We start from the raw sequence: 20,002 nt of genomic DNA, 5'->3' as shown, positions 1-20,002 counted from the left end.
ACATACATACACACACACACACACAGTATATATACACACATACATACACACATACACACACACACACAGACATATACATATATACACACACACAGTATATATACACACATACATACACACACACACACACACACAGACATATACATATATACACACACACACAGTATATATACACACATACATACACAGTATATATACACACATACATACACACATACACACACACACACAGACATATACACACACACACACACACACACACACACAGTATATATACACACATACATACACACACACACAGACATATACATATATACACACACACACACACACACACATATAGATATGTCTATTTATGTTCATGCTTGCATTTAAATATAAATATATATATATATATGTATGTATATGTGTGTGTGTGTCTAGAAAGAAAAGGTACAATAAAGAGTGCATTTACATTAGCGTCAATTTTGTTAAATGTTTAAATACCTATCTTCATACAAAAGCTGGCAGGCATCATTAGCTAGGTTCATGAGGGACTTTTTCATTTCCTTTTGGAGATCCTCATAGGTGCTCTGTGCTTCATCAAGGTACCTCCCCCAGTTATGATTAACAGGTAAATAAGAAACTCCCATTTCTAACATTCCTGCCAAGGTGACTGGATGAGGACATCTACAAAACAAAAGTAACATTTAATTTAAAATTAACTTTTACATTAAGGACTAATATTTTGCTTTACTTTCTTTACCGATCAAATGTGCAACCCTTAAAAGCATAATCATAGATAAAACCAGATCACCAAATTTATTTAAAACCGACAAAAAAAAACACAATTACAGAGTAACCAATGAAAATATTTTTTCAGAGACCCAAAATATGCATGACCAAATAGACTACTTAAAGGGTGCATTAATCATCCACGGCAGATAGGGGCGTACATATTAGCCACTGTCCACCTCTGGCAGGCAGAAATCCGCTGCCTGCTTTTACCATTGCACACGTGCGGTCCTGTACGCTCGTGTGCAACCCCACCACAGCCAATCATGAGCGAGCAGGAGCTGTCAATCTCCCCAGTTGGACGGGGAAGATTGAAATTCTCCACCTAAGAGGTGGAGAACAGGGCAGAGAAGCAACAGTCTGATGACTGCTGCTTGATAAATCCGTCTGCAGGTTTGCTTGTGCGAACCTGCAGTCAAAGTGGGGAGAAGGGCTTGATAAATTCTGCAGATTGGTCAATGAATAATTAGTTAGAGAAAAACATCCTAGAAATAAGTGAATTGATGGTTTAAAGAATTTAGAACTGTCACCATCTCTAGAAGTAGAAGTTCCAAAGATTCATAGTACTGTCACCATCTCTAGGGGTAGCAGTTCCAAAAGATTTATAGGACATTTTATTACATTACTGGAGACTCATCTATTGGTAGTTTAAATCAAAACTATAAGTTACACTCCAGCAGGTAATATAATTAATTGAGAACACATTAAAGGGGAGACAATTTCAGTATAATGTCCTTTTTGACCCAGGGGTTCATAAACTTTTTGAGATTACAGACCCCATTGCTCTCCTTAAAGGGACAGTCAACACCAGAATTTGTGTTGTTTAAAAAGCTAGATAATCCCTTTATTACCCATTACACAGTTTTGCATAACCAACACAGTTATAATAATACATTTTTTACCTCTGTGATTACATTGTATCTAAGCCTCTGCAAACTGCCCCCTTATTTCATTTTATTTGACAGACTTGCATTTTAGCCAGTCAGTGCTGACTCCTAGGTAACTCCACGTTCGTGAGCTTAAAGGGCCATTATACACTCATTTTTTCTTTGCATAAATGTTTTGTAGATGATCTATTTATAAAGCCCATAAAGTTGTTTTTTTTTAAAAAATGTATAATTTTGCTTATTTTTAAAGAACATTGCTCTGATTTTCAGACTCCTAACCAAGCCCCAAAGTTTTATTTGAATACCGTCAGCTACCTTCTCCAGCTTGCTCCTGTTTGTGTAAAGGGTCTTTCCATATGCAAAAGAAAGGGGCTTTCCAACTACCTTTTCAACAGAGCTAAACTGAAAGCTTCCAAGTACATTTTTAAACCATTTTATACTGGATTTTTATATCAGTATCCGTGCATCTTATTCTTTATAGTAGTGTCTATTACATGCAGTTATATGAAAATGAGTGTATACTGTCCCTTTAAATGGACACTGAACCCAATTTTTTTCCTTTTGTGATTCAGATAGAGCATGCAATTTTAAACAACTTTCTAATTTACTCTTATTATGAATTTTTCTTCTTTCTCTTGCTTTCTTTATTTGAAAAAAGAAGGCATCTAAGCTATTTTTTTGGTTCAGAACCATGGAAAGCACATGTTTATTGGTAGGTGAATTTACCCACCAATCAGCAAGAACAACACAGTGTGTTCACCAAAAATGGGCCGGCATCTAAACTTACATTCTTGCATTTCAAATAAAGATACCAAGAGAATTAAACAAATTTGATAAGAGTAAATTAGAAAGTTGCTTAAAATTGCATGCTCTCTCTGACTCACGATAGAAAAAATTTGGGTTCAGTGTCCCTTTAATGTTATCTATATGACAAACATGAGCTAACGCCCTCTGGTGGTGAAAAACTGTCAAAATGCATTTAGATAAGAGGTGGCCTTCAAGGTCTAAGAAATTAGCAAATGAGTCTACCTAGGTTTAGCTTTCAACTAAGAATACCAAGAGAACAAAGCAAAATTGGTAATAAAAGTAAATTGAAAAGTTGTTTAAAATTACATGCCTTATCTGAACCTTGAAAGTTTATTTTGGACATGACTGTCCCTTTAAGTTCCCTTAAACTCCACTTGATTTTTAGTGAAAGTAAATCCTAGTGTTTGCTATACGCTTGGATTTACCATTACTTTAATTACTTTCTAAGGAAAGCATCTCTCATCTCTATGGAACTTCCAAGTTCCTCCCCTTTTCTTAGAACATTCAGTGAGTTCAGCCCCTGTGAAGTCTGATCTATAATCTCTGGAGAAGTAGACAAAATCTGCCTTTTTAAAATTTTATTAGGAATCTTGCAGTGCTGGAGGATCATTTTAGAATATCTCACCTGAGCTTGAATATAAGGGCCTATGTGTTTAAGGGATACAGAAAACTTCATAATACACCAAGGAACATAGAGAGCAAGCAAAATAGTGGATGCAGGAAGACTGCATCAGCAGGTAGCTGACTGTGTGAGAGGTATTTCCCCACAGTTTTTTAACCTGTATTTGCAATAAAGCCTTAACATCTATGTGGTGAATCTACACTGGTCATAGTAACTTCCACATGATTTGGAGTATAATTGACTTTTTATACTTAATACATGGAATCTTGTCTTTAATTGGAACATGGTTTTTAAGCAAGTATTGATAGTGCTATTTTATCTTTGTTGTTTTAACTAGGAAAGATCCAATAATGTGGTAGTAGGTACCGCAAATCACGATTATATGAAAATAGAAGAATATTTGATGTCACTTACCATAAACAAAAACATAGTATTGATAGTTATATAAATTGTTAGACCAAGTGTAACATCCAGAGTTTGGGCACATTAGTTAGGATTGGAAATTACTACAAAACCCAGACAATTTAAAGTATACATGTTTTTTACGTTTTAATTTGATGTTTAAAAATACATTTTTAGAATGACCATGCAATGTTTTTTAGACAAAACAACAAAAAAGACTGTAACTTTATGAAATCTACTTGGAAATAGATATTATGTGTTTGCATTTTCTTAGCTTTGTGAGATTAAAAAAAACTGTACTAAACAATAGGCCCGGAGATATAAAGTTTCAATGCAGTTGTATGTTGATATTGGGAATACACAAAAGAAAAGAAAAAACATTAGAAGTGTAATTTTGTGAGCATGCACAAATAGTTTCACTACCAGATCAATATAACTTTCATATACAAGTTATGCTGGTATAAAGTGTATGTGAATTTTATAAGTTATGGTGATCTAGTATTTCAGAATCAATATTCCTGAGATAAACAAGTCGCATCACATGAAATAAATCAGTTTAGTTGGTATATATGACCCAATAAAGCATAGTTATTTACACTGGAGAGTCCAAGGCATTTTTCAACAATAAAAAATAAAAAAAAATAAAAAAAATAATTATATATATATATATATATATATATATATATATACACAGTATATACATATACAAACACACATATATATATATACATACAAACATACACACACAGCACTGTGCAAAAGACTTAAGCCACCGTTAGGTTTGTTGTTTTAGCAATGGTATAATGACAATATATAATTATTTCCCAGTCTCTTGATTAGAATACAACCAGAAAATACAGGATATTTGTATGCAGTATTAAAAACCTGGAGAGGAAAAAAAAAAATCAGAAAAAAACTGCTTCTATAGGCTAAAGTGGCAAGTATTTAGTGTGACCTTGCTTACACTTGAGCATAGCAGGAACTTGGCTCTCATAAACCTAAATGGAATGGAACCCTAATTAATGTCATTGCTAACGCCTGTATTTGTACTACTATTTCATGTCAAAATTACTGCTGTGAAAAAGGTATATTAAACCAGGTTTGTGCAAAACATGCTTGAGCATTACATACACATGTGGTATGCGTTTAATTTATTGATAGCTTTCTAATAAGACCAACTTTCAATCACATCATTCCATTCAAAATGCCAAAGATCACTGTTTTGACAGACATAAAATCATACTTTTGCATCAGCCAGGCCACTCTCAACGAGAAATCAGCAAACTGGATACTCAAGATGTGGTATTCAAGTTGTTATAAAGAAATTTAAAGAATCAGGAGAGATCAAGGACATAAAAGGACTGGTAGGCCAAGAAAACTTTCAAAATCTGATAAGAAGTTTCTCAGAGTTTCTTCTTTGAGAGACTGGAAGAAGTCCAGCAAGGAACTGGCTCAGCATGTGGCAGCTTCATCGAGATGCCAAGTTGACCCTTCTATAATCCATAGAAGCTTGATCAGGAATGGTTTTGTGGAAAGGTAGCAGCCTAGAAACCACTTTTTCGTAAGGGGAACAGGGTGTAAAGGCTAAGATATGCTAAAGTTCACAAAGATTGGAATGAAGATTAATGGAAAAAAATATTATGGAGTGACGAATCCAAGTTTGAAATGTTTGGGTCCAATCGTTGACAATACGTGAAAAGAAGAGTTGGAGAGAGATGGAAGATTGACTGCAACATGGTGGAGGGTCCGTCCTGGTTTGGGGCTACATTTCTGCCAGTGGTGTTGGTGACATTGTCCGAATTGATGTTTATCATGAATGCTGAAAAGTACAGACAGGTTTTAATTTCTCATGCCATTCCTTCTGGAAAGCACCTGATTGGGAATGGTTTTATTTTTCAGCATGATAACGATCCCAAGCACACTGCTAATGCAGTGAAATCATATTTGGGGAGAAAAACAGCTGATAAAATACTTGACAGTCATGGACTGGCTTTCACAGAGTCCAGACTTGAATATTATAGAGGTAGTATGGGATCACTTGGACAGAGAAATAAATTTAAAAAAAAGACAACCTAAATCTAAAGACGAACTCTGGGAAGTGCTGAAAGAAGAATGGTATAATATACCAGAAGATTACTTCAGGACAGTCTCCCGAAAAGAGTTTAAGATGTGCTTAGTGCCAAAGGAAGGTCACACAAAAACATGACTATTGCCTGAAGAAGCCATTTTGTTGTGTTTTCTTTATATTTTTTGTACATATTTCCTGTATTTTCTGTTCTACCTTTATAAAGAGACTGAAAAATAAATATAGATGGTCCTTAAAACTTTGCTAAAACATGGTGGCCTAAGACTTTTGCACAGTATTTATTATACATATATTGCGGGTAAAGTCAGCTATTGATTAATCCTAGAATTACCCGGGTAAAACGGACATTACCCAAGTGGCTGTGGGTAAAGCCCGATGTAAGATCATAAATCCGCTCAGAATGCATGCGCTTTGAGTTTCCGCATCAAACAAATATATGATGCACTGTAATTTCCCCATCTTCACTATCTGTTTTGCCTCTGCCTGGGGGGGTTTCAAGGGGGGCAAAGGTAAACCTCATTCACCAAGGTTCACTTGGGGTGGATGCCAGAGGACCGGCAGGGCACCTAAGCCTGAGAGTGCATCATCATCATTCTCTCTATCTATATATATATATATATATATATATATATATATATATATATATATATATATATATATATATATATATATATATATATATATATATATATATATATATATATATATATATATATATATATATATATATATATATTTTATTATTACACACTTAAAGTACAGTGTGGTACTTTGAGGAAACCAGAGGCTTCATATGCAACACATTTAATAATACTGGCTGTCCATCACTGGTTTAGATCTCACTAACTCTAGAGCCCCTTGTGCATGCTGTGTAGCAAAAGTCCAAAAACTGTAATAACATTTTGAAGTCAAACACAGTTTTTAAGATTACCACCTGCGTCTACTGTTAATACTTTATATCAATTAAACAAAATGAACATAATAATGTTGCAGACATATTAAATGTATAGCTTTTCAAGTTAAAGTGATGGTAAATTAAAGCGTTTAACAAACCCTAGGATTTGCCATCACTAAAAATAAACTCTAATTTCTGTCATCAATTACTAAAAAATGGGTGCTAAACTCACCCTTTCTGTGCTGAAGTATATCGCTAAAATCAGTGCCTCCGGCTGCCCACGACACAGCACTCCTTTACCTCATTTTTAGCGATATACTTCATAACAGAAAGGGTGAATTTAGCACCCGTTTATAGGGCTAGATTTATCAAAGCTGAGGCATACAGGGGCACGTATACGCGCCTCTGTATGCTTCAGCTCGCCTGTGGCGGGGCGAAATTACTTGCAGGTAATCACCATTGCACACGAGCGCAATTTTGCGCTCGCGTGCAATCCCGCCCGCTGCCCGCGCACAGCCAATCACGCACGGGCAGAAGCTGTCAATCTCCTCGGTCGGACTCGACTGCAGAGATTTAATTGCGCCACCTTAGAGGTGGCGAAGAGGTTAAGGAAGCGGCGGTCTGGTGTCCGCTGCTTGATAAATTACGGCGAGCAAGTTCTTGTGAGAACTTGCAGCTGTAGGGCTTTGGTAAATCGAGCTCTTAGTAATGGTAAATCCTAGCATTTGTTCAACACTTGGATTTACCATCACTTTAAGTGTAAGATTAAAGGGTGGAGTTAGCAGAAGAGTTGCAAAATGTTGCAGTATTCAGGCACAGCTGCAACTTTAAAAAACAGAATTTATGTTTACCTGATAAATTTCTTTCTCCAACGGTGTGTCCGGTCCACGGCGTCATCCTTACTTGTGGGATATTCTCTTCCCCAACAGGAAATGGCAAAGAGCCCAGCAAAGCTGGTCACATGATCCCTCCTAGGCTCCGCCTACCCCAGTCATTCGACCGACGTTAAGGAGGAATATTTGCATAGGAGAAACCATATGGTACCGTGGTGACTGTAGTTAAAGAAAATAAAATATCAGACCTGATTAAAAAAACCAGGGCGGGCCGTGGACCGGACACACCGTTGGAGAAAGAAATTTATCAGGTAAACATAAATTCTGTTTTCTCCAACATAGGTGTGTCCGGTCCACGGCGTCATCCTTACTTGTGGGAACCAATACCAAAGCTTTAGGACACGGATGAAGGGAGGGAGCAAATCAGGTCACCTAAATGGAAGGCACCACGGCTTGCAAAACCTTTCTCCCAAAAATAGCCTCAGAAGAAGCAAAAGTATCAAACTTGTAAAATTTGGTAAAAGTGTGCAGTGAAGACCAAGTCGCTGCCCTACATATCTGATCAACAGAAGCCTCGTTCTTGAAGGCCCATGTGGAAGCCACAGCCCTAGTGGAATGAGCTGTGATTCTTTCGGGAGGCTGCCGTCCGGCAGTCTCGTAAGCCAATCTGATGATGCTTTTAATCCAAAAAGAGAGAGAGGTAGAAGTTGCTTTTTGACCTCTCCTTTTACCTGAATAAACAACAAACAAGGAAGATGTTTGTCTAAAATCCTTTGTAGCATCTAAATAGAATTTTAGAGCGCGAACAACATCCAAATTGTGCAACAAACGTTCCTTCTTTGAAACTGGTTTTGGACACAGAGAAGGTACGATAATCTCCTGGTTAATGTTTTTGTTAGAAACAACTTTTGGAAGAAAACCAGGTTTAGTACGTAAAACCACCTTATCTGCATGGAACACCAGATAAGGAGGAGAACACTGCAGAGCAGATAATTCTGAGACTCTTCTAGCAGAAGAAATCGCAACTAAAAACAAAACTTTCCAAGATAATAACTTAATATCAACGGAATGTAAGGGTTCAAACGGAACCCCCTGAAGAACTGAAAGAACTAAATTGAGACTCCAAGGAGGAGTCAAAGGTTTGTAAACAGGCTTGATTCTAACCAGAGCCTGAACAAAGGCTTGAACATCTGGCACAGCTGCCAGCTTTTTGTGAAGTAATACCGACAAGGCAGAAATCTGTCCCTTCAGGGAACTTGCAGATAATCCTTTTTCCAATCCTTCTTGAAGGAAGGATAGAATCCTAGGAATCTTAACCTTGTCCCAAGGGAATCCTTTAGATTCACACCAACAGATATATTTTTTCCAAATTTTGTGGTAAATCTTTCTAGTCACAGGCTTTCTGGCCTGAACAAGAGTATCGATAACAGAATCTGAGAATCCTCGCTTCGATAAAATCAAGCGTTCAATCTCCAAGCAGTCAGCTGGAGTGAAACCAGATTCGGATGTTCGAACGGACCCTGAACAAGAAGGTCTCGTCTCAAAGGTAGCTTCCAAGGTGGAGCCGATGACATATTCACCAGATCTGCATACCAAGTCCTGCGTGGCCACGCAGGAGCTATCAAGATCACCGACGCCCTCTCCTGCTTGATCCTGGCTATCAGCCTGGGGATGAGAGGAAATGGCGGGAACACATAAGCTAGTTTGAAGGTCCAAGGTGCTACTAGTGCATCCACTAGAGCCGCCTTGGGATCCCTGGATCTGGCCCCGTAGCAAGGAACTTTGAAGTTCTGACGAGAGGCCATCAGATCCATGTCTGGAATGCCCCACAGGTGAGTGACTTGGGCAAAGATTTCCGGATGGAGTTCCCACTCCCCCGGATGCAATGTCTGCCGACTCAGAAAATCCGCTTCCCAATTTTCCACTCCTGGGATGTGGATAGCAGACAGGTGGCAGGAGTGAGACTCCGCCCAAAGAATAATTTTGGTTACTTCTTCCATCGCTAGGGAACTCCTTGTTCCCCCCTGATGGTTGATGTACGCAACAGTCGTCATGTTGTCTGATTGAAACCGTATGAACCTGGTCCTCGCAAGCTGGGGCCAGGCCTGGAGAGCATTGAATATCGCTCTCAGTTCCAGAATATTTATCGGTAGAAGAGATTCTTCCCGAGACCAAAGACCCTGAGCTTTCAGGGATCCCCAGACCGCGCCCCAGCCTATCAGACTGGCGTCGGTCGTGACAATGACCCACTCTGGTCTGTGGAACATCATCCCTTGAGACAGATTGTCCAGGGACAGCCACCAACGGAGTGAGTCTCTGGTCCTCTGATTTACTTGTATCTTCGGAGACAAGTCTGTATAGTCCCCATTCCACTGACTGAGCATGCACAGTTGTAATGGTCTTAGATGAATGCGCGCAAAAGGAACTATGTCCATCGCCGCCACCATCAACCCGATCACTTCCATGCACTGAGCTATGGAAGGAAGAGGAACGGAATGAAGTATCCGACAAGAGTCCAGAAGCTTTGTTTTTCTGGCCTCTGTTAGAAAGATCCTCATTTCTAAGGAGTCTATAATTGTTCCCAAGAAGGGAACCCTTGTTGACGGGGATAGAGAACTCTTTTCCACGTTCACTTTCCAGCCGTGAGATCTGAGAAAGGCCAGGACAATGTCCGTGTGAGCCTTTGCTTGAGGAAGGGACGACGCTTGAATCAGAATGTCGTCCAGGTAAGGTACTACTGCAATGCCCCTTGGTCTTAGCACCGCTAGAAGGGACCCTAGTACCTTTGTGAAAATCCTTGGAGCAGTGGCTAATCCGAAAGGAAGCGCCACGAACTGGTAATGTTTGTCCAGGAATGCAAACCTTAGGAACCGATGATGTTCCTTGTGGATAGGAATATGTAGATACGCATCCTTTAAATCCACCGTGGTCATGAATTGACCTTCCTGGATGGAAGGAAGGATAGTTCGAATGGTTTCCATCTTGAACGATGGGACCTTGAGAAATTTGTTTAAGATCTTGAGATCTAGGATTGGTCTGAACGTTCCCTCTTTTTTGGGAACTATGAACAGATTGGAGTAGAACCCCATCCCTTGTTCTCTTAATGGAACAGGATGAATCACTCCCATTTTTAACAGGTCTTCTACACAATGTAAGAACGCCTGTCTTTTTATGTGGTCTGAAGACAACTGCGACCTGTGGAACCTCCCCCTTGGGGGAAGTCCCTTGAATTCCAGAAGATAACCCTGGGAGACTATTTCTAGCGCCCAAGGATCCAGAACATCTCTTGCCCAAGCCTGAGCGAAGAGAGAGAGTCTGCCCCCCACCAGATCCGGTCCCGGATCGGGGGCCAATATTTCATGCTGTCTTGGTAGCAGTGGCAGGTTTCTTGGCCTGCTTTCCCTTGTTCCAGCCTTGCATTGGTCTCCAAGCTGGCTTGGCCTGAGAAGTATTACCCTCTTGCTTAGAGGACGTAGCACCTTGGGCTGGTCCGTTTTTACGAAAGGGACGAAAATTAGGTCTATTTTTTGCCTTGAAAGGCCGATCCTGAGGAAGGGCGTGGCCCTTACCCCCAGTGATATCAGAGATAATCTCTTTCAAGTCAGGACCAAACAACGTTTTCCCCTTGAAAGGAATGTTTAGTAGCTTGTTCTTGGAAGACGCATCAGCCGACCAAGATTTCAACCAAAGCGCTCTGCGCGCCACAATAGCAAACCCAGAGTTCTTAGCCGCTAACTTAGCCAATTGCAAAGAGGCGTCTAGAGTGAAAGAATTAGCCAATTTGAGAGCATTGATTCTGTCCATAATCTCCTCATAAGGAGGAGAGTCACTATCGAGCACCTTAAGCAGTTCATCAAACCAGAAATATGCGGCAGTAGTGACAGGGACAATGCATGAAATGGGTTGTAGAAGGTAACCCTGCTGAACAAACATCTTTTTAAGCAAACCTTCTAATTTTTTATCCATAGGATCTTTGAAAGCACAACTATCCTCTATGGGAATAGTGGTGCGTTTGTTTAAAGTAGAAACCGCTCCCTCGACCTTGGGGACTGACTGCCATAAGTCCTTTCTGGGGTCGACCATAGGAAACAATTTTTTAAATATGGGGGGAGGGACGAAAGGAATACCGGGCCTTTCCCATTCTTTATTAACAATGTCCGCCACCCGCTTGGGTATAGGAAAAGCTTCTGGGAGCCCCGGCACCTCTAGGAACTTGTCCATTTTACATAGTTTCTCTGGGATGACTAAATTTTCACAATCATCCAGAGTGGATAATACCTCCTTAAGCAAAATGCGGAGATGTTCCAATTTAAATTTAAATGTAATCACATCAGATTCAGCCTGCTGAGAAATGTTCCCTAAATCAGTAATTTCTCCCTCAGACAAAACCTCCCTGGCCCCCTCAGATTGGGTTAGGGGCCCTTCAGAGATATTAATATCAGCGTCGTCATGCTCTTCAGTAACTAAAACAGAGCAGCCACGCTTACGCTGACAAGGGTTCATTTTGGCTAAAATGTTTTTGACAGAATTATCCATTACAGCCGTTAATTGTTGCATAGTAAGGAGTATTGGCGCGCTAGATGTACTAGGGGCCTCCTGAGTGGGCAAGACTCGTGTAGACGAAGGAGGGAATGATGCAGTACCATGCTTACTCCCCTCACTTGAGGAATCATCTTGGGCATCATTGTCATTATCACATAAATCACATTTATTTAAATGAATAGGAATTCTGGCTTCCCCACATTCAGAACACAGTCTATCTGGTAGTTCAGACATGTTAAACAGGCATAAACTTGATCAGAAAGTACAAAAAACGTTTTAAAATAAAACCGTTACTGTCACTTTAAATTTTAAACTGAACACACTTTATTACTGCAATTGCGAAAAAACATGAAGGAATTGTTCAAAATTCACCAAATTTTCACCACAGCGTCTTAAAGCCTTGAAAATATTGCACACCAATTTTGGAAGCTTTAACCCTTAAAATAACGGAACCGGAGCCGTTTTAAGCTTTAAACCCCTTTACAGTCCCTGGTATCTGCTTTGCTGAGACCCAACCAAACCCAAAGGGGAATACGATACCAAATGACGCCTTCAGAAGTCTTTTATAAGTATCAGAGCTCCTCTCACATGCGACTGCATGCCATGCCTCTCAAAAACAAGTGCGCAACACCGGCGCGAAAATGAGACTCTGCCTATGCTTTGGGAAAGCCCCTAAAGAATAAGGTGTCTAAAACAGTGCCTGCCGATATTATTATATCAAAATACCCAGATAAAATGATTCCTCAAGGCTAAATATGTGTTAATAATCAATCGATTTAGCCCAGAAAAAGTCTACAGTTTAAATAAGCCCTTGTGAAGCCCTTATTTACAATCGTAATAAACATGGCTTACCGGATCCCATAGGGAAAATGACAGCTTCCAGCATTACATCGTCTTGTTAGAATGTGTCATACCTCAAGCAGCAAGGGACTGCAAACTGTTCCCCCAACTGAAGTTAATTGCTCTCAACAGTCCTGTGTGGAACAGCCATGGATTTTAGTTACGGTTGCTAAAATCATTTTCCTCATACAAACAGAATTCTTCATCTCTTTTCTGTTTCTGAGTAAATAGTACGTACCAGCACTATTTAAAAATAACAAACTCTTGATTGAATAATGAAAAACTACAGTTAAACACTAAAAAACTCTAAGCCATCTCCGTGGAGATGTTGCCTGTACAACGGCAAAGAGAATGACTGGGGTAGGCGGAGCCTAGGAGGGATCATGTGACCAGCTTTGCTGGGCTCTTTGCCATTTCCTGTTGGGGAAGAGAATATCCCACAAGTAAGGATGACGCCGTGGACCGGACACACCTATGTTGGAGAAATTAAATTTCTCAACCTCCTCAACTTTTCTGTGTGTAGTGTTCTTAATCAGCAAAGCACGGAATATCCAAGAGAAGGAAAGCTGCACTCCAGAATTTTGGGGGTGGGCACATTTTGTTTTTTTTCACTGGGAGCAAGATTCTCTAAAAACTGTTGGGGTGTTAATCGCTTGGACTGTGATCGCTTGAAAAACATGGATCAGGAACAAAAAAAATGCAGATAAATGGGGACTGGAATCAACCCCTTTATTGGGAATACAGTTTTGAGTTTAATGTCCCTTTAACTTTTCTTAGTAATGTGGTGTGGATGGTTATGTTGAAAATTTATTGATACTCCCATGTTTTCTTGCTTGTTAACCTTTGCAAATCTTAGTAAATCTACATCAATATTTGTAGAACCTTGGCTTTTTTTTCTTCAAATAAATGAAGCACATGATACCTAAATTATAACGCTTAAAGTTCGCCAGGTCACTAATGTTTATACAATAAGTATGTTTTCTTAGTGTTTCAAATTGCGGCATGAACAATAGAACTATAATGGTTTCCATTACAGCCCCTCTATATTTATAATTAAATTACAGAAAACATTTTTTGTCAATCACAGTAAAATTAATGCAATGAATATGAAATATGTATTCTTAAATAAAGAGAGAGAAGCACTCAACCTGGGAACGAACAATAGCATAATAGCTTGTTCTATGGCTAGTTACCACCCAAGAAGCAGCCTCTTTTTGCTCAACATGTGCCTTTCACAGAGAAGAACTTTCCTGAAGCATATCAGTCTGATTCTGACTTCATAGTACAGTCCAGCCCCGAAATACCAGGCAATCCCTCTCTGAATGAAACGGCAAAACCCCAGACGTACGTTTCGGCCTATTGTGGGCCTCGTCAGTGAGGTGCAGCCATATCCCTCTAGGCACACTGAGCAACGGGTCCACGTCAGGATTCCCGCATCACACTTAGGGAGACTTCCCTAAGTGTCATAATTTGTATAAATAAAAAGAGAGAAGCACAGATGTACGTTTCGGCCTATTGAGAGGGATTGCCTGGTATTTCAGGCTGGACTGTACTATGAAGTCAGGATCAGACTGATATGCTTCAGGAAAGTTCTTCTCTGTGAAAGGCACATGTTGAGCAAAAAGAGGCTGCTTCTTGGGTGGTAACTAGCCATTGAACAAGCTATTATGCTATTGTTTGTTCCCAGGTTGAGCGCTTCTCTCTTTTTATTTATGCAAAATAGGTATTCTGTCTGCATATTTCTCCTGTAATCTTCTATCAAAACTGTGTATTTCCCACTAATTCCAGAAAGCCAGGTGGACATATATCATACGTATATCATTGCAACATTACATCTAGCTCAAATTCCAGATTACATCTAGCCCAAATTGGCCACAGCAAAGTCGACAAGATGCTTATACTTAAAGGGACACTGAACCCAAATTTTTTATTTTGCGATTCAGATAGAGCATGCAATTTTAAGCAAATTTACTCCTATTATCAAATTTTCTTCATTCTCTTGGTATCTTTATTTGAAAAGCAATAATATAAGTTTAGATGCCGGCCCATTTTTGGTGCACAACCTGGGTTGTTCTTGCTGATTGGTGGATACATTCACCCACCAATAAACTAATGCTTTCCAGGGTGCTGAACCAAAAATTGGCTGGCTCCTTAGCTTAGATACCTTCTTTTTCAAATAAAGATAGCAAGTGAACAAAGAAAAATTGATAATAGGAGTAAATTAGCTTAAAATTGCATGCTCTATTTGAATCATGAAAGAATAATTTTGGGTTCAGTGTCCCTTTAAAGGGACACTGAACCCAAATTTTTTCTTTTGTGATTCAGATAGAGCCTGACATTTTAAGCAACTTTCTAATTTACTCCTATTATCAAATTTTCTTAATTCTCTTGGTATCTTTATTTGAAATGCAAGAATGTAAGTTTAGATGCCGGCCCATTTTTGGTGAACAACCTGGGTTGTCCTTGCTGATTGGTGGATACATTCATCCACCAATAAAAAAGTGCTGTCCAGAGTTCTGAAACTAAAAAAAGCTTAGATGCCTTCTTTTTCAAATAAAGATAGCAAGAGAACGAAGAAAAATTGATAATAGGAGTAAATTAGAAAGTTGCTTAAAATTGCATGCTCTTTCTGAATAACGAAAGAATTGGCTATATAAAAGCTGTGTAAACATGTCCAGCAGAAGAGATTTACACTCCCAGTGGGGGTTAAGAGAGATAAGCAATAAAATGTTTATTTTTAATTGTTCTCTCTAAAGTACCGGGCTTTGGCATACAGACAGAGATGATATAAAGAAATATGTGTCTGTATAGAAAGTGATAAAATAAGGAGTTATGATTTACCTGCAAGCTCAACCTATTTTAATGGGCTGTGGTTTCAAAGAACAAAACCAGCTATTTAATATACTAAAGTAAACATAAGAAGCAACTGCTCATATAGTTTCTGCAGCTGGTATAACAAGTCTTTGGAAACACATTACGGAAAAAGCAATTTTACAGTATACTGTACCTTTAATGGCAACATATATTATTTATATATAAAATTACTTTAATATCCATTTAACAAAAATCAGTAACAAAAATACACTTTACCTTTCAATAAAGAGTGGAAACTGTCCCTGAAACACTTCATGTGTTGCTTGGACATCAAGGGCACAGTATTTCATCATTTCCTTTAAGCAAAAGGCAAATACTTCAATAAAGACAAGGGTGTTTCAGAAATACAATAACAAGCAAAGTACTTAGGAATATCAAAAGCTCTACAATGATTTTGGGCTGCATACATATTTTTCACAGTTAAATTATGAAGTAGCATGTGGCATAATAATATACATAAAATACATTTTGCTTAAAAGGGATATTTTACTCATATGCTAAATCACTTGAAGGTTATGCAGCAGAACTGTAAAGCAGACAAGAAAATATCACAAGAACATCCTTAGGTAAAGAGGAAAATATTTTACTCCAAATTTCTTCAGGTCACCAGAGTAAGTGCTTTTTGATCAAGAGCAACTCTTCCTTCGTGGATAAAAAGAAAAGCAACAGCCAAAAAACTTAAAGTGAAGGTAAACGTTGATGAATGAAAGCCTGGTTTTTAAAAATACTATTAAAAACAGGGGCACTTTCATTCATCAAAGTTTAGCAGCCGAAGCAGCTTCCCCCGCACGGAGATCCTCTCTTCACACGTCAGCAATGACTAACCTGGCTTCCTCCAATCACAGCATGGCCTCAGGCAATGATTCTCCTGGGGGGGAAAGCCGTGATTGGAGGAAGCCGGATTAGTCATTGCTGATGTGTGAAGAGAGGATCTCCGGGCGGGGGAAGCTACTCAGGCTGTGAAGAGGAGAGAGGTAAGTTTTTAAACAAAACGGCTGCTTTCTAAACTTTGATGAATGAAAGTGCCCCTGTTTTTAATAGTATCTTTAAAACAGGGCTTTCATTCGTCAAAGTTTACCTTCACTTTAATAAGTCCTGAGTTTACACTTTACTTTACTGTGATCTTATGATATTTCATAGTAAACTTCCCTAACCTGAGGAGGGAAATAAAGTGACTGTGCTGCACACACCAAATTCATGCTCCCTTGCAAGTCCCAGGACAACAATACTGATTAAAGGGACATGAACCCCAAAAGTTTTCTTTCATAATTTAGGTAGAACATTTTTAATTAACTTTGCTCTGTCTGAATCATGAAAGAAATTGAGTGGATTTCATGTCCCTTTAGATTAAGGCAGCCATCTTAGTCCAGTGAGTCAGAATTCAAAATGAAATCGAACTATAGTAGTATGATACTTATTTATAGTATTAACATTAAAAACTTTTTTATTAGGAAATGTAAAAGGTCTACAAAGTCTGTCTTTAATAAAAATTATAGCACCATTTAAGAATATACAATGTGAATCATTATAATCTTTTATGGTAAAAGCTGTTTTGTAATATAATTTTTTCCTGTTGCTCATTGAGGTCTAAGCGGTTAAGATATTGTCACTAGGCCAAGCTCTAAAAAACCCAATTTCATATAATGAAAACAGTGAATCATAATGCAGTAATCTTTGTGTTCCATCATGTATAAAGGAGGGCTGACTGTTACCCCTGAGCAGGCCAAACAGGGAGAATGCGCTGAAACAAACAATCTGTAGGGGTGGGTTGTCAAATTCTGATCGACAGTACTGCCCCACGGTTAGAATGAAAAAACACTCCAACTTTGCAGGCAGTTGGGAGACCCCTCAAAGGAGAAATTGTATGGTATTAGCGCTCCACTTTGTAATACCAGCACACGCTAATGTGCGCTAATATTGAAAGTTAACAGTATTCAGAGATCGGATCTCTGGTTAATTTTTTAAACGCTAATTCCTTGTAGAAGCAATAACCAGCCACTTGTAATGACTGGTTTACTATCGCGCGCTAGCAAATGGGCAAATTTGCCGGCGCAATAATTTAGCGTTCCACTTGTAATCTAGCCCTAAATGTTTAAAGCTAAAGTTTTTAAGACACAGTGAATAATTTTGAACATTTATTATTTGCTTTATTGCAAAGAATCCCAAAAAAGTTAGGAACCAGAGCTAGAATTGTAGTAGCTGTGATTCAGTGTGGCTTCTAGAAAACATCAAGTTCTGCACTAAAGAATATCTTTCTAAATTGATGCATTCTGCTGTACCCCAATTAACAGTTTATACATGAATTTTGTCACAATTTTTCTAAAAATATCTTCTTCTTAAATAATGTACCCCACATCCACTCATTTTTTATTTCACCAAGTTCATTCTTCCTCTCCCTTTCCCCACCTAGGTGTATTTGAGTTCAGTTGGAAATTAAGTGTTTTCATTGATCTACATCCAATTTCAAATGTAATCAGTGAAGCAAAAATTTATAGAAATGTTCCCTCTACTCCACCAACACAACCCTTCACCACTGTTTTCATTACAGACCAATAAATATATAAAATTAGAAAAATATACAACAGGAACCTGATTTCTTCTAGTTAATGTGCATCCTGTATTGAAAACATTTAAAGGGTCATAATAGTCAAAAAATGACATGTTCAAATCCATTATAGCATGTAATTTTAAGACTATCAACCCTAGATTACCATGTGTTTAATCTCACAAAGGGGTTAAAGACAAAGTTGAAATACCGCTCAGAACTCGCATCTGAGTGGTGCAACTAGCACTGCTGATTGGATCAGCAGCTCTTTCCTCTCTGGACTAGCAGTGCTCAGTATTTCTACTCTGTGTTTCCCCTCTTTGGGGGGTTTAACACAAAATAGTTAAGGGCGATAGTAATAAAATTACATATTTTAATGGATTAAGGCATGCATTTTTATTTTATCCCTTTAAAGGGATAGAGTATTAGATGTATGTGAAATTGTTCATTTATAAAGTTGAAGTAGCTCAAAAGGCAAAATCCCTCTTCTTTAACCATCAGTTTGTTTAGAATGCACTGTCATATTTCCATGTATATAATGAACCCATGCACAGAAATGAGTAATATGTTGGCAATTTACAAGTGATAGAGTCATCATCATCATCTGTATATAAGGGAGGGGCAGAGAGGTTAAGTTTAAAATTTTGATTAAGCAAACAATTAATTTTGGGATATTTAATTTTAAATATGTAAAACTGAAGCATACCTCTTAAAGTAGTTTCTGAAAAAATGTAATCAAATGGAAGTTATGTTTATGTATTATTTTTAAATGGGAAAATCTCTGCTATAAGCAGTAATTGGAGAGAGGGATTTTATAAGCAAACCAATAAGATTCAAACAGTTTCCCCACGGTCAATGTTACTGTTTTCACTCTTACCTGAAATGCAATTCTGATGTCTTTAATGCTCCCCTTAACAAAAAGCTCTCTAGCTTCCTTTTCAAGAGGTGAACCTCCCACATAGAGCGCGTGCACATCTGCCAGGTTATTAATGCTGCTGATGTTCACCCAATCCCATGTACTGATCTGAAAAAAACATGGCCGCTACATTAACATTTATAGTAGAAATTACTTGCACAATCTGCCCAGCACAAATGATCACTGCAAAATAAAAAAATATGATTATACTCACTGCTGGTCCATCAGTCTTACTGCGGGTTTTCTTAATGTGTTGCTGGACCTCCTGCAGGCCTCTCTTTTTACCATGCTTACTGGCCATCCAAAGAGTACGCTGGAATCCTGTTAAGCCTGATATAGCCATGTGCATGCTCATTGTGTCTATAAAACGCATTTTGGAGCCCTAGGAAACACACAACAGTAATCAGATCTACAAAGCAGAAAGACTATAGTAATATACATCTATTCAGATTTATCAGCATTATCGTTAATAGCGGATATTATAGAATGCCAGTCCTTATTGTTTTTCTAAAATGCCATCAGACCTATTTTCACAGGCAGACTTTATTCTTGAACGGTGCTCTATACTAGTTTTTCTCAGTCTTTTTAATAGAAAGCAGCCTTACAGGTATATTATTTTGTTATAATTACATATGAAAAATATACATATGAAATAATAATACTCTGGGGACCACCTCAGTATCAAAATGTTACCTAATCTCCACTGTGCATTATTCATATCTTATTTACATAGTCCTAGGTACTGATGGGCAATAGACTAACGCATGCGCATATAAGAATGGAAACTGTAACGAAAGCTTGATCATTGTGTGAACTCCCAAAAATAGCATGTTAAATATATAATTGTAATATTCATGTATTATCTTGAATTCATAACTGAACATAACCATAATAATATATTACACTGAAGCGAAATCATAGAGTATTAATCAAGTAACGTTTCTTTACCCCATATGATCATGTTTGTTATAATATAATC

The 20,002-nt window shown here is 38.3% G+C and overlaps 1 protein-coding gene across 2 annotated transcripts in view; it reads right to left on the bottom strand.

Annotated features, from left to right (window-relative positions):
- The window catches only part of POLG (DNA polymerase gamma, catalytic subunit), a 135,649-nt gene that overhangs the window by 112,555 nt on the left and 3,092 nt on the right, over positions 1 to 20,002 (bottom strand). For both annotated transcript variants that reach the window (XM_053717669.1, XM_053717670.1), the window contains exons 4-7: positions 19,238 to 19,405; positions 18,985 to 19,131; positions 15,779 to 15,858; positions 487 to 669 (exon numbers count right to left, since the gene is read on the bottom strand). In XM_053717669.1, the coding sequence (XP_053573644.1) occupies positions 487 to 669; positions 15,779 to 15,858; positions 18,985 to 19,131; positions 19,238 to 19,405 (578 nt within the window). The remainder of the gene's footprint in view (positions 1 to 486; positions 670 to 15,778; positions 15,859 to 18,984; positions 19,132 to 19,237; positions 19,406 to 20,002) is intronic.

The sequence above is a fragment of the Bombina bombina genome, chromosome 6 (genome assembly GCF_027579735.1).
Source record: "Bombina bombina isolate aBomBom1 chromosome 6, aBomBom1.pri, whole genome shotgun sequence".
In the NCBI taxonomy this organism is placed as follows: Eukaryota; Metazoa; Chordata; class Amphibia; order Anura; family Bombinatoridae; genus Bombina; species Bombina bombina.
This window is presented reverse-complemented; position numbering and strand designations above follow the sequence as displayed.